General features: G+C 38.5%; 2 protein-coding genes across 4 annotated transcripts in view; one reads left to right on the plus strand and one right to left on the minus strand.

Moving 5' to 3' along the window:
* Kuz (zinc-dependent metalloprotease kuz) overlaps positions 1–10,496 on the plus strand; it is a 137,914-nt gene extending 127,418 nt beyond the window's left edge. The window contains exons 9-15 of one of the 3 annotated variants that reach the window (XM_078182762.1): positions 688–865; positions 1,464–1,641; positions 1,722–1,955; positions 2,047–2,163; positions 2,236–2,400; positions 2,729–2,861; positions 5,493–10,496. In XM_078182762.1, coding sequence (XP_078038888.1) covers positions 688–865; positions 1,464–1,641; positions 1,722–1,955; positions 2,047–2,163; positions 2,236–2,400; positions 2,729–2,861; positions 5,493–5,656 — 1,169 coding nt within the window. In that variant the 3' untranslated portion in view covers positions 5,657–10,496. The remainder of the gene's footprint in view (positions 1–687; positions 866–1,463; positions 1,642–1,721; positions 1,956–2,046; positions 2,164–2,235; positions 2,401–2,728; positions 2,862–5,492) is intronic. The other 2 variants (XM_078182763.1, XM_078182764.1) reach the window with 2 other exon arrangements.
* A 311-nt stretch (positions 10,497–10,807) lies between these two features.
* Hem (Nck associated protein 1 Hem) lies at positions 10,808–14,844 on the minus strand. The gene is made up of 2 exons (XM_078183168.1): positions 14,759–14,844; positions 10,808–14,681 (listed from the first exon to the last, which is right to left on the minus strand). The coding sequence occupies exon 2, from the start codon at positions 14,541–14,543 to the stop codon at positions 11,175–11,177; it is 3,369 nt and encodes a 1,122-aa protein (XP_078039294.1). The 5' UTR covers positions 14,544–14,681; positions 14,759–14,844; the 3' UTR covers positions 10,808–11,174.
* Positions 14,845–15,387: the final 543 nt, after the last annotated feature.

Consider the following 15,387-nt stretch of genomic DNA (forward strand, 5'->3'; position numbering starts at 1 on the left):
TGCGCCACAAGGTGAAGTTGAAAATATTGTATTTACTTGAAATTACAGCACTTCTTGGTAGTCGTGGTTTATTATTTATTTTAAGAATATCATTGAATGTAATGTATGTATTTAGATATATTACAATTTTCTTTTGTTTTTTAAACTTTATTCCTGGACGAATAGTAGATAAGTCCACCAAGTTCACTTTGAAACCATATCTTTCAAAGAGAAAAATATCCTATTTGTCCTTTTTTCTTCAATTTTATTCACGGTCGAATGCCCCTCACTTACACACAAGTAAGGCGTGCAGGAGGGCAATGACACCCCTATGGCTACTTATTTTCAAGTTATATAATTAAGATCTTTTTATTCCGAACGCAGATATACCTTTCTCGTGAAAATTCAATTTCATAGTTCTCTCATCTTTTTTCCTTGTCAGTTCGCTAAATTTACGAAGCTCTAAAAGCAGTTAATGCTTTTTATTAATTAACATTATTTTATTCAGAGTTATGACAATCTTTATCGTAATATAAGTGCAATGAAATAAATTTCATAAATCCAACGTTAAGGAAATGTGGACACCGCATGAGAAACTGGTTTAAATAATATTGAGGAAAAATTTCAAAAAGCTGGGAAGAAAAATTGCGCCGTAAACAAGCTGATTGCTGTGAGAAGAATGTTATTTTGGGTTTGTGTTTTATGCAGCGTCTGCTGGGGCCTTCTGCGGCAACAAAATTGTTGAGGCTGGAGAAGAATGCGACTGCGGGTACGACGACGATGAATGCGTGGATAAGTGTTGTTACCCAAGACAGGTGTCTGAATTGGATAAAATAACCAACAAAACTGCCAAAGGTTGCAATCGGAAGGCCGGCACGCAATGCAGGTAGGATTTTCGATATAATCGCTCGACTAAAAATTCTATGCATTTCTGTGACAAGAAGAATATTATATTCTTTTTAATTTAGAAAAATTGTGAAAAGAACAAGTATATTTTCAATTAATTTCTGCTTCTTACGATTGACTTCGAAATTTTAATTGTGCATAAAGGTCCGCAGTAATAACGTGTTACCAATTGAAACGCGATATTACAGCTCGTATTGCATCAACGAATACGAAGACCTAGTCATTATAAAAACCTACGCTAATGAAACTATTTTTCAATTCAAAAGGGAGTTTTCTAATATTCTGCTTTTATGATCGCCCCTATTTTCCATTAAATGTTGGATCATTTTAGTACTTAATGAAATCTGTTACACCCTATTTATCAAGAGGCATATACATTGAATAATGTAAAATAGAATTTGCATTAACAGGTTAGAAGGTAATTTAATTCTGGTGTACTGCTAAATGTTGTATAAACAATTCGGTAAACGTTCAATATTTAAGGAACAGTCAAATAAAAATATCTATCCTGGAAATTACGATCCTAAAGTTTCCCGTGAACAGTGTAATAATAAACTGTTTTTATAATCTTGTTATAGTCCTAGTCAAGGACCCTGTTGTTCGAGCGAATCATGCCAATTCGTGCCACTATCCAGAAACGTTCAGTGCAAGGCCGAATCCGATTGCAGTTACAATTCGACTTGCAATGGGAAGTCCTCCGAGTGTCCTGCGCCGTTACCGAGAGCTAATAAAACCAGATGTAACGAAGGAACACAGGTAAGGGCGGGTTCCCAGATCTCCAATTTATATTGCACAGGAAAAACGTAGATACAACTGGATATAATTTTAATTGACAGCTGTGCATCAATGGTGATTGCACGGGATCAATTTGTCTGGAGTGGAACCTAACCGAGTGCTTCTTAACCAGTAATGTGATTCCGAACATCGACAAACGTAAACTGTGTGAATTAGCTTGCCAAAATGGAACCGATCCGGCCACTTGCCGCAGCACAAGCGAATTCGCGCATGTCGTCGGTTTGCCCGACGGTGGAATCAGTCTTCGACCTGGATCGCCCTGCGACAACTTTCAGGTAGTCATCGAATCGCTAAAAATCATTTCAAACTTCTCATTAATTGCTGAAAAAATTCCTGGAGCAACAATAAATTGATATTCATCTGTAGGGTTACTGCGATGTCTTTCTGAAGTGTAGAGCAGTCGATGCAGAAGGGCCGTTAGCTAGATTGAAGAATCTTCTATTGAACGAAGATACTTTACGTACGGTAGCGCAATGGGTGACTGTAAGTATAATTCTGATCTTCCTGAGGCTACTCGTGGATTTATTGGATTAATTGAAACTGTTATATTTTCAGCAATTCTGGTGGGCAGTATTGCTGATGGGCATAGGTTTTATCATTTTTATGGGCTTGTTCATCAAGTGCTGTGCTGTTCATACTCCATCCAGTAATCCAAAAAAGCCGCCAGCGAGGCGCATCAGCGATACTTTGAGAAGGCCGATGAATACTCTGAGAAGAATGGTAATTTGAGACTATTGAGCAACATAACTGCGCGAATCTATAGTGTTTTTAATTAAGGACGCTACAAAAATGTTGTTTAATAAAGCAAAAAGTATGCGAGATTTCAATAATTTATTTACATCGGTTTCAAGTATATTTAATGCCATTGACGATGCAACAGAATATCGTTCAAATGTCTACCAAATACATAACAAATAAAAATCTGAAAGAACTGTCAAAAAAGAATCAAACGTGTCGGCATACAAGCCGAGTTAAAAATGTAGCGTCCCTACTGAAAAATCTTTTAGTTTTAAACGTTCTTGAAATTGATGCATTCATCTCTCCGCAGCGACATCCACACGGTGGAGGAGGTGCTGGTCCGAGAAGTATACCTCCCAGGCAAAGTCAAGGGGCCCACAGTGGAACTCGAGGACCCTCTCACGGTTATGGAGAGGGCAGAGGTGCACAGTATTATCCGAAAGGTAGGCTCGCGCGAAATCTCTGTTGCTTTTTTGTCGCAGCTATTGTTGCTCGAGTTTGATCTTAGTAATTATTGCTCGTTAAAATGCATACTGGATGTTTGCATATTAGCTCGTAAGACATGGATTAAACTCAAGCTAAGTAGCTCGCTGTCGTGTGTCAGGTCATTTCATGAGTAATGCGGCTTCTTATCGTGCTTACGTGAACATTTTTTTTGTCTGTATACTGCCGGAAAATATTTGTTCATTCAACAATCTATGTCCGCTACGTAAACTAGTTGTGTCTAGTCTCTTATCTCACTTCAGTCTTATCGAATGTTGCCTACACCTCTCGATGTTGAAAGCTATAAACATATTCTGGAGATTGATAATGATACATATAATTTCTAAATTAGAGTTGTCTATTTTTACAACTGTTACTTCCTGGTAACGATTATTCTAAATTATAATTGTAATAAAAAGCTAATTACTTTAAAATAATTATTTTGGTACATGGAATTATGACACTTGCGCGTTATACGAACATTTAAAATCTACATATTTTTGAACAATTATCTTAGTATAAATATCGGGAAAATAATTAAGGAATCATTTTAACGTAATATATGGGGAGTTACTCGATGCTGTAAATAAAAAGTATAATTGCTTTGTAAAAGAGGAAATGTTTCAAACGGATAACGGTATATTATTGATTATCGAACGTCGTATGTACCAGTTAGCGCAATGAATTGTGGTATTGTTAGGGTATGGTAACTGCCATGTACTGTCACGTAACTGTCACTGAAAATGATTACTAGCCCCAGTAATAACATGATTCATTACGCGATGTTTTCTGTTTTTTTTTAATGTTGCACATGAATACGTTATTTATGGAACGACCTGATATTTGTCCCCATGTGATCCGCAACTACATCAATGTTTTTTCCTGTTTGCATCACCCTCGCATTGATTGACGCGCATCACTACCTGATAACTATCGTTCTATGACCTACAGAGGTGAGCTGGGGCCTATATTCTATAGCTTTAATAGGAGCAAATTCAAGAATAGAATAGAATTTCAAAGTAACCTCGCGAACATCCATGGCGAGTCCCACAAAATTTTAGAGTTGTATCGAGTCGCATTAACAAACCTTACGATGAATAAGTTGTATTCGCAAGTCCTTGTATTTGCTCCTGATTCTTTCGTCACCGTTGATATTTTCCATTTTATTTTTTGTTTTTGTTGACATAGAATTTCTTCTGCTTCTGTATACATGCATTTCGTTAAATTCTCGGTGAGAAAGAAAAAACTGCAAGTCCTTGAATGATAATGTATGAGTACAGCTTACAGCTAAATTAAACTTTCGATTAAAATATAGTAGGACAGATATAGTAGAACAAATTGACAAAAACAACAAACGGACTTATTTGGAAAATTATGCTTATTTTAATCGATTCGGCTTTAACTTTGTTTTCTATTTGAATTTAGCTCACAAACAAATTTCAAAATTTGATAAGAATACTAACACTTGAGAGAAACATATTTTTCAACGTCACGATAAAATTAGTAATTAGTGCTATTGAATTTTACAAGAGTATTTAAATTATACTAAAAGACTGAACATTATATTAACTGTTCAGTGATTATTATTTTTTAAATAATAGAAAAATTTCGCGACACTACATAAAACATTTAAATGCATGACTAGTATACTACATTTGACAGAAAGTATTTACTCAAACAAATTAAGCACTCACGATTTAAATAATCTACGTGTTAAACGTAGAAAATGTTTTTATTTACTCGTTTATTAATACATTTCGACTGTTCTTGCATTTCTCCCACTTTTTTCTTACACATAATTCCACAGTCTTTCAATTATTTACAAATGTATTCGTAGTGTATGCATACACTATATGTATTTAATACACATTATATGTATTTAATTACATTTTGAATAGAGTTAATCAAAAGTTTGTCTGGAACAGAATAACTTTCTCAACATTATGTTAAACAACTTGACTTCTTTTGGAATCAGTTTATTGTATGACATATATAAGAACTGTATAAATTGTAAAGGAAATAATAAAAGTTTCCTCTGTTAACTTTTCCTTTCAATCTAGTCAAAATTTATGCTTTTATATTGTAACTAGATGGACAATCTTTATTTAGTATAAAGATCTGCACTCTAATTGATAATAACCAGTACTGTCAAATATACGTATCGCTAAAAGTCTCAATATTATATTAAAATACAGTAAGTGATAACATTTTGAGTGTGTCCACTTGGTGGCCACTTTGATTGTTTATATTAAATATTAGGTTCGCATACGCATTACTTTTTAAATATAATGTTGATTATAAAGTTATTCTTTGAGACCGACTGATGATCGATGAATCTGAAATAGATAAATGAAGTGGATAAATCTGAAGGAATGTTCACAGAGATCTTTTAATCGACTGTACACAGATTCTTAGTAACTTATCAATCTGAATTGAACACTTTCTGGCAGACGTAGTACTTCATTATCGTAATTTCCGCTATTCCTACATGTGGTTGTGTGGCTGACGATAAAACGCGGCCCAATAAAACTTCGTTGTTGCGTTCGCTTCGGCATTTCGTTTCATAGTTGCATACTTTTCTAAACTTTAAGCAGGCTATCGCTCGGTTCCCACAGCTAGTGCGCCAGCCAGTAGCAGTGCAGCACCCAACTACGGCCGTTCCAATCACCCAGAACTGTATGCCGGGGCCTACTCGGGCTCCGGTGGAGGGGGTAGGGCCGCATCCTACGAGATGAGGCATCACAACAAGGTGTGACGGGCCCAGGGAGCTACCTTGGCCGAGGAATAATCCTGACGTCGCGCCCTAAAATTTGTTCAAATACACAACACAATGCCAAACTGTGAAAAACAAAAAAAAAGAAACGAGCCGATCCACCTGACACACGACGTCTTGCGTAACAAAGGACGAACGAAAACAGAGGGATAGCGTGATCAAGAGTGCATTCGAAAGTACCGAGGATCGTCGATGTACGTTTTTATTTCATCTTACAAAAAAGCATTTGACGGCGATTAGGACTCCGGTTTCCGGAATTGTAAATCGACGGCGCGTGCTAGAAATTAATGGTGCGATACAGATTCCACTGTTTCTGTCGATGCTCGGTTTCATCGGATTCAGGGGGCATCCAAATGTTCCGGGGAACGAACGAGACGAAAGAACGAATGAAAGATCGACAGACAGTGTTGGACGTAATAGATCGTAAAACATACGGATCCTTAGCATTCTATATTATCGTACGGACTTTTTGTGTAATTTGTCTTTTGAATGTTTCTCGCATATTCCTCCGCGTGTTGCCATTATGTATTCGCTTCGTGATCATCGAGAGCAAGGCGACGACGAAGGTAGAGCTCGAGAAAGACTTCTCTGTATCGCGCGCGACAACAGATTTGTTGTTGGACGCGATGCCGTATCGATCAAAGATATTCGGACGAACAACGCTGGATTCGCACAGCAAACGATTGTAGATTACGGTAGCGTATTTTTGCCGTTCGATGTAAGAACATTTTTATGGCCGAGATTGCATAGTGGCGTTGATGCGTCGATTTCTGGGCGAAGTCGAGCCGCGCGCGCGCGTTTCGCTCCCGAAAGCGCGAGTTTTATCTTTTGAACCGGGTTCAGCGGAGATTGTGTTTTTGCCAGAAGACGAGAGGGAGTTCAATGGGAGACAGGAGACGACAATATATATTTGGATTAAGTGTTAGAAACGATAAACGTAATTTTTGAGAAGCTCCCGCTGAATGTACCTTCCATCTTCCGACTTCTCTCGCGTACCGACTTTTCTATTCTACGCCGTGTTTCGTTTACGACGTATATTTTCGGTCGAACGGCCGCGATGATTTTATATATTGTAAACGTTTTTTTTCTTTCTTATCAGCCTTTACATTTTAATCGTTAGGACGTTTATTCCAATGTAAACTGTATTTAATTTGTTTAGGATATTTAAGCGTAGCATTTAAGAGGAACATCCTACCCTCTAAGTTTGTGATTGAAAAGTATTCCAACCAACGCTGCCGCTTTCCGGGGCGAAGAAGCGCGCTCACCATTACCAAACTATTGCAGGTCATTCACTTGATCTCTACCATTGTAGCATAATGATTAATGATACGTAATATTCTTATACTAATTTTTATTAGCTAATTGAAACGAGCAAAGCTACGAGAGACTATGGTGAATAGAGAGGAAAAGCAACAGCATGAAAGCAGATTTTTTGATAGCGACATTTCATTAACAATTATCATATTAATATCGAACGATATGGATATTATTATAATTATGCCTATTACTATTATTATTATTACTAATATTAATATTATTATTATTATTATTATCAATACTATTACTATTATTGATTAGTTATCTATTGCAGATGATAATTTATCTCCGCTATCGCAGATGTTATAAGTTATATTTAAAGACGGTTTTTAACTTGCAATTATCGGGGGCTGTACCGTAAACGCGCTTATGAATGACGCGCATGGCGGACCAAAGACGAGGCCTCCTCTTGAAATATAAACATGTTTTAAATATACGTGGGCTCAAGCAGCATATTCATGCACAACTGCATACTCGTATGCGATCGGACGAAAAATTCGTGCGCGTTCGAGCGCCGCGTCGACTCGCGCCGGATCTTACGCAGAATATTTAAATAACATTACGTGTACACTCACTTCCCTTTTTCGAAACGCCAAACTGTTTACACGATCGACTGAATTTCCTGTTTTACTTTTTTTCTCACTCGTCCCTTGTCGAGCAGCCTTCTTGCGCAGACTCTGTCCGAGTACAGTTTCGAGACGTGATCGGAAACGCCGCGAATCGTTATCGTCGCGAAACCTAAGCTATCCTACCGATGATTTCGCTCGCGACTCAGCGTTTCAATCCCTCTATCCTCCCCAGACTTTTTGATAATACTAAGCTTGCCAACATTGCCCCAGCTCCTCCTTCCTCCGAACGCCGACCCCGGAGAAAAACCGACTACGTTTTAACGATCAGTCTATTGTCTTTCCATGTTTCGCGAAGCGTTTCTCGCTTCATTACATATACCGTTCAACGTCACGGCAACTAGGGTTCACCATTCGCGAATGAAACGTAACGATTTTGAAAAACCTATGGGCATGCGAGACAGAAGGAACGTTTCCAGAGACGAAGAAACAAAATAGAAGGATACGTGTCTGCCAAATCGCAGAAATACGAGTTTGTGGGTCGTGTGGAAATGTACAATAGTCGCAATGTGATTATAAAAAAAAAAGCGAATCGTGTGAGATCATATGTGTGTGTGTGTGTGTGTGAGAGTGAGAGAGAGAGAGAGAGAGAGAGAGAACGAGAAGGTGTGAAAGAGCGAGAGAGATAGAGAGAGGGAGAGAGAGCGAAAATAGAATAAGGAGTGATAAGGGAATGGCATGGATAGGAGACGGGCGTGCAAGAATAAAGAGAGGGTGTAACTTGTGTACATATACTGATAGTGGGCGTGTATGTACGCGTGCATGTGTAAATAATGCACGCGCGTATACACGCGTGATCATCGGAAAACGGTAAATATATAACCATAAGAAATGGTAAAGCGAATACAAAAAAATACTTGTTTTTATATCAGATCTGTATTATAGCGAAATATTATTCTGTATTTTGTAACCGGGACGGAAGTTAAAAAGAGTGACAAACGAATGCCTGTAACGTGCGTTTAATCGAGCACTTAACTTTTTAAGGTGACGAGTTTTAACGACGATCCAGCGTGGACCGGGACGGATCGTTCAATGTAGATTATATAAGAAGTTTCGAAGTTTCTTGCATATAGATGCAACGGGATTCCGTTTGGTCCCATTCGCAATCGCTCGTCCGATCGTTGCTTCGGTTCCGTTCTTCGTTCTTCATTTCCGTGTGGTTTTTCTCTATCGATTCGATGATAACGATTCATGCCCTCTCTCCGGCATGAATGTGATTTACTGCCATTCGTGATAGCGTGCGGCGAGGAACAAAAAAGCGTGCTCGCTCATATGCCAAAGGATTTCGTATTTTAGAGTTATTATTGTTCGCCAACGCGACGTGATCATTTACGAACGCCCGTATTATGGTAAAAAAACGTGACGGTGACTCGGATTCGTTGTTCAATGGGGGAAAACCGATGACTTGCGCGGAACGTACGATCATTCTCGCGGAGAGAGAGAGAGATGGGAGACGAGTGTCAACAGGATGGTGCGGCGTTAGGTATTTTTAAAAGGAAACGGGAAGAAGCAGACAATGTTGTTGACCGATCATTTTTGCGTCCGAAACACTGCCATTCGAACAGCAATAGGGACGTAGGGTAACCGTAGATCTTACTCGGGACGGAGCTGGTCGACCTTTCAAATATCGTTCGTAATGAATTATCCTTGCTTCCATTTCACTGCCATAGTTACATTTCAAACGACTGACTTACACGATCAAAGGGGGAATAGAATGCGCGATTAGGTTCTCGCGACGATGCAGAGATAGAACGAGTAGGTGTTAGCGGAAACGTGTAGACGCAGGAAAGAAAGCCTAAAGACGAGCGTGGAATGGGACCAAGTTGTAGTGTCTAGTTGACGAAGAACGTCGCTTATCCGTATGAGAATCATAACGATTAAAAAACAAAAGTACGTTTTCCTTCATCATTTGTTCCAACTCCCCCCATTTCCCACCTGCGCCTCACCCTCCCCCCCCCCCCCCCCCCAACCCCCGCCCAACCCCCTACAAATGGAAAATCATCCTGAGAAGTCTACTGCGTATGCTTAAGCTTATTCGTTTCCACGCCGTCTGGATTAAGATCGAGTTCTAATTAATATTAATCCGCAGTCGTGCGTTTCGCTGCACAGTTTTTGTGATAAAACGTACTATTCCCGCGAAGACACGAACAAGCATTTCGACGATGGGGATACGACATTGGAAGGTTCGAACGATCAGCATCTTCTCTGTGTACCTATCTTAATCCAGACTCGCGTCACTGTGACGCGGTATACACTACTTTATCACTTGTACATAATGTTAGTGAGGAAGAAACAAAAAAGAAATCGAAGATTATATTTTTTCTATCGATCCAAAAATGTGGTGACCTATCAACATCGTGCATCTGAGATTGTTTAACATCGTTTTTATCGTAATTCAGTTCCCCTTATCCGTTTTTTCCCAGTGCGTTCCATTCTGCCAAATACGTTCATCTATCGTTTCACATCCGACACACCGTGTACGTTCTTTTGTAAAGCGTTGCTTCGATATTACCAGAACTACCGAATTACTTTTATATTCGATGTGCCGTAGTGTTTGTATATTTTCTACTGTATTACTTCATCATGTTTCTCTCCTATATTTTATTCGTCATACCTACATTGTCTAGCTGCGCGTTTCAGTTGATTGTTTAATTTTTTTATATAAATCTTATTGAGCATGATACTGACCAATCGCCTGAACGTAGCTTCAGACCACCACTCTCTCTTTTTCTCAAATGTTTAGAACGCGGCGAGTGTTTTAAGAATATTATAAATAAAAAGGAATATGATTGTAAATCTCTTGTGTTATGTTAATGTGATTAAAGAGAAAAAACAAAAACATTGTAAAGAAGTAAATAAAGCATACATTTTACATTTAACCGACTGTCCCGTTCACTTTGCATCTTACCAGTTTATCGTTATTGTACACAGCAGAACCTTGTGTCTATTCGAACCTTTTTGGGAACGTAGAAATTAGGCCATTCGGGTGATAGAGATCCACTAAATTCCAAAGTCGACGATCGAATATTTGATATTGAACAACAATTTCGACAGTGCAGCAACTTCAAAAAATGTTTTCATATTCTAGAAGAGCGTAAATATAGTTTTCGGATATTAATGAACAAGGGTGAATCACAGTGTGGCATCTTGTTTTGCCAATTCGAGTTGAAGGAAGAATGAAAACACAATCTATAGATAATTTTATTTATTTTATAAACTATTGTAAAAGTTACAATTGTACATTAGAAAAAACGTAGCGGATAGAGTGATATCTATTTTACGATACATGCGTGTTTCGATTCTGAGACAGACAGCATTTTACACTTCGCCTATGTAATATAAAACATCCCTTACGTACCAGTACGATATACAACGGAATACTGATAAACAAAGCATAGTACTTGTGTCATAGTATATCCAAAGCCAGGTATCAAATATGAAATAGAGGGATACTGATCTATACAAAAATGCAATGCTTTAAATAATATTCAATAAATCTGGACGTAAAAAAGTAGCCCTGAGTGGCAAGCTAAAAGTACATTGTGTTGCCAATGTGTTTATGGCTGTGAATGTTCCAGCTTGTACACGTCGTGATACGCGTTGCGTATTAATGCATACGGGAAACAGCTTTCTAATAAATCCATCGTTAAGAACGGTGACTCCTGGACAATTTGGTCCAGCAGCAAGTACACCGATTCTCTATTTTTAATTGCCTCTTTATCGGCTTCTTGACCTAATCTAAGCAAGCTGGATGACGCTAGAGCAAGGAATTCTTTCATTCTATCCTCGATATCGTTTTGACCGCAAATAGTGAATAGCGCACCGAAGATATTGTTTATAGCAGTCGCCATACAATGTATATTATTCGAGTGTCCTTCGAGAGATGCGCGATAAAACGAGTTCTCGTTTCGCGCTAATTTCGGGATCGAAACCGCCACAAAGACCATCAGCAAACAAACGAGCAAATGCTCGTCTTCGTCTACCTCGGACTTCTGACTTCTGAGAGCTGCAGTTAACGTTGGATCGACTTTACAAGTTAGACCTGCCGCTGACGTCATTTCCGAAACAACGCGCATCGGATCGCCGGAAGGTAAATGATGTCTGAAGTCTAGGATCGAGCTCAAAAGGAACGGTATACGTTCTTCCAGGACGTCGACCAGCGCAGATTGCGCCAACTGCCTGAAACTCAGAATTACACCTATGATCGTAACTCGTTGTAGCACGTTATCAACTTGCTGCAGCCTCTTGAACTGCTCCTTCATCACTTCCGGCTTATCGAAGTTTGTTCTCAAAGCGATTAGAACGTCTTTGTTGCCAGCGGCCAGCTTCTTCAGCTGCTGGACTTGACTCGCTATATGCCACATCAAATTCTCGCTTAACATCTTCATGCCGTACGGTCCGATCAGTTCAGCCAATGCTCTCAACTCGTTGATATCGGAGAATTCTTCTGCGTTGAAGGGTATCGCGCCTTCCACCGATAAGCTTACAAATGCTCTTTGATTGCCCGAGTAACAAATATTCCCGGCGCTGACTCTTCTCAGCAAAACATCGGAATACCATTGCGTGTAAAGCGAAGCAATAGTTTTATCACCGTGACTATCTAATTCCTGGGTCTGCTGTAAGAGAGCATTGTTAAATACACGCGTTATATCTATGTGTACATAATTCTCGACAGTCTGAAGGACGTTCATGTAAGATCTAACGCTAACGAAGAGTTCCGATGGCTTAGCGATTTCGCTAGTATCTGGATTGTACATGACCATGCCAACAAGTGCTCTGGCGAATCTTGATTCTAAATGCTGATGCAGATATTCTCTTGGTGCAAACGTGTACTCCCATACATTGATGGTAGGACAGTAATTGATTGCGTAACATAACTCCGTTAATGCCATATGAAGCTTATCCATAGTGGTAAGCTCTTCCCTCGTTTTTCTGTAGCTTTCTATGCCCGGCTTATGAATTTCGTACATGTTTTTCTTATTTTTGTCTTTCTTCTTCCGATTCACTACTTGCGAAATCAATAAAGCGCAATGTTTTGGTAACAGCTTGTCGCTCATGTTGCATTGCTCGTCGCAAATGGCTGTGATAATGTTCTTTGCCTCTTTAGCCATTTCGTCCAAGAACATATTGACGACAGAGAGACTTCTTTCACGGATGTGATGACGTTCTTCTGGACAGAGTTCGTGTGTGCAGCTTTGAAAGTGACTGCAGATCAAGGGAAATGCAACGGTATATCTGTTTTGAGCAGGAAATTCTAAGCACATGTGAAATTGATCTTCGAATACTTTACTGTAGAAACAAAAGATAGACAAGTCGGATGTTTCTACCAACATTTCATCCAAATTATCTACCATTTTGGTATGAAATAATACCGTGTCCATAAAGGACGCTAATTCTCTATTATCGGCAAGATTCATGTTACACTTTGCAATAGACATATACGCTTGTAATCGAAACCAATCCAAACGAAATGCGCGGAAGTCGAAAAGTTCATTATCCTCGACTTGTTTTACAGTTAGACTAGCTATTTTCGAACACATGTCGCTCAGAATTGCTCCTTCGTCTTCGGGGCACACTGGAAGATTTTGAATCATTTGATCTAAAGCAGGAGCATCGAATCCCGACAGAAACTGCACGTAATACCTCTGCAGTACTTGAGAATATTTCTTTACCAATGCTCTTAATTCCTCACAATGAAACAGCAATTCTGGCAATTGACGATCTACCAAGTCTTCTCCGCCTCTTCCTTTACTTTTCCCTTGTGTCGGAGGGTTAACGCCGTGTCTTAAAAGCCATAGTACTTCGTCTCTGGCATGAGAGAGTCCCATTAAAACCAACAATGCCTTTGGCCCTAAAAGACCTGGTTGGTCGGTTAAAATTAAACCTAAGTCTTTCAATGCTGTTCTTAAAAATTTTCTTCTTTCTCTGTGTCTGTAGCCAGCTGTCTGTACAGCCTGACTATAGCATTCTTTCACTTCGGATACTCTCTTGCTATATCCTTTTATACTTTCAAAAAATACTTGTATATATTGATGAATATAAATTACTTCATCTCTGAACAAGGCTAAAACCCAGCCCGACTCTAAAGCAGTGGTCCAGAGTTTACTAGGCTGCTCTTGGCTTAAAAATGAGTGACAAAGCGTGAAACCTAAAATAACCCATCTCTCTATTCTATCTAAGCTCAAAGTTTCGCAAGACATGGTATCGGTTGCTACTGCTTTAAGTATCTTTCCAGGACTGTCGACCAGACTTAGCTTTTTATCTGCTCTCCATGTGTCTGCAGACAAGTTTCTTCCTGGGTAAATAGGCCACAATGAAGTGAGGGCATTTTTCAATAATTTAGAATGTGGGACAAATTCTTCTGATAGCTTTTTTAGCGGCGCATCGTAATCCATGATCATTTGACCCAGACGAGGAAAACTGGGATCAGATTGGCTATGAACCATTTCGTGAGCTGCATTAAATAACCCCAGAACTGCTTTACGATCTTCTACTTGCGACAGAAGTATCATCAAACTCACATATGTAACAACCAAGTCCAAATAACCTTTGGTTAAGTCAAAGTTTATTGTGATGTCCATGTGAACACCGCAAGCATCCATTGTGGTTAGAAGTTCGCAAACATTGTCTTTGAAATCTAGTAAATCGACAAATGTGTAATAGTATAGAGACAGAGATTTAATAATCTCATTGCGTAGATTTGTAATTGTTTGGAGCGCCTTAATGTCAACATTAGGAAACTTTTTGACAATTGTCTTTATAGAAGACTCTAAAGTTTTATCAGAGAGAAAACCAGGCTTTGATTTTGCATCGCCACATGCCTTCTTTATATTATAAATACGGGTTAACATACCAATACCTCTGTCATTTAAAATAGTTAGCTTTTCAGCCAACTTTTGTTGACTAGGTACAATAGGTCGCGCCATTGTTATATTATTCAGTGATATCTCTTACGTGATCACCATAGCTTTTTCATTTCTTTGGCTTTAAATGACAGCAGACCCCACCCCTTGGGGTAATTTGCCTTCACCGGATGCGCTTAAAATAGAATGAACCTATTCTCCCTGCAAAAGAATTTTCACTAATTACGATTACCATTTACAAGAGAATAATAAAGTGTATTTTCTGCAATATGTCTTACCTTATCTGCAATTACATGTTTAATATAAATCGATTACACGATGGAAAGAACTTTCTGTATACGTCAGGTACCGAGTGAAGTACTGCCTTTTTAAATGACAGTGTTGCCAACAGATGTTAGGTTAGTCACATTGCAGGCGTACTAATTTCAAACAAGTGACTGTGTGAACGCGTGGATTAGTTAGGCGCATATAAAAAGAAAATCTAAGGAAGAAACTTATATATTAGTAAATTTCTATGCGCTAATTTATTAGCACAATGAATTTTACATTAAAACGACAAATTACCATTATATTTGATGCTGGAATGGAAGGTAAGCGTTCATCTTTCCTACTACGTCTTTTTATTTATAATTTTGATGAAATTTCATTCTAATATCAAACTCGTTCGTCGATTTATATATATATATATATATATAAACAGTAATAATTTTTGTTAAAAATTCATAGTTTAATGTGACAATGATTCCTATATGAAGGTATACAGGAAGGCGTACATTGAAATTGCAACAAATTCAATCTTTTAAAAATGTAATATTTTTCAAAATTTTAAGATATAGGATTATACATTACGAAAATTTCTGTCTAGGTCTTGTAAAATCCGTAGAATTCTCATACAGTTTTAGTTTTG

This window comes from Augochlora pura, chromosome 6 (genome assembly GCF_028453695.1).
Source record: "Augochlora pura isolate Apur16 chromosome 6, APUR_v2.2.1, whole genome shotgun sequence".
NCBI lineage: Eukaryota > Metazoa > Arthropoda > Insecta > Hymenoptera > Halictidae > Augochlora > Augochlora pura.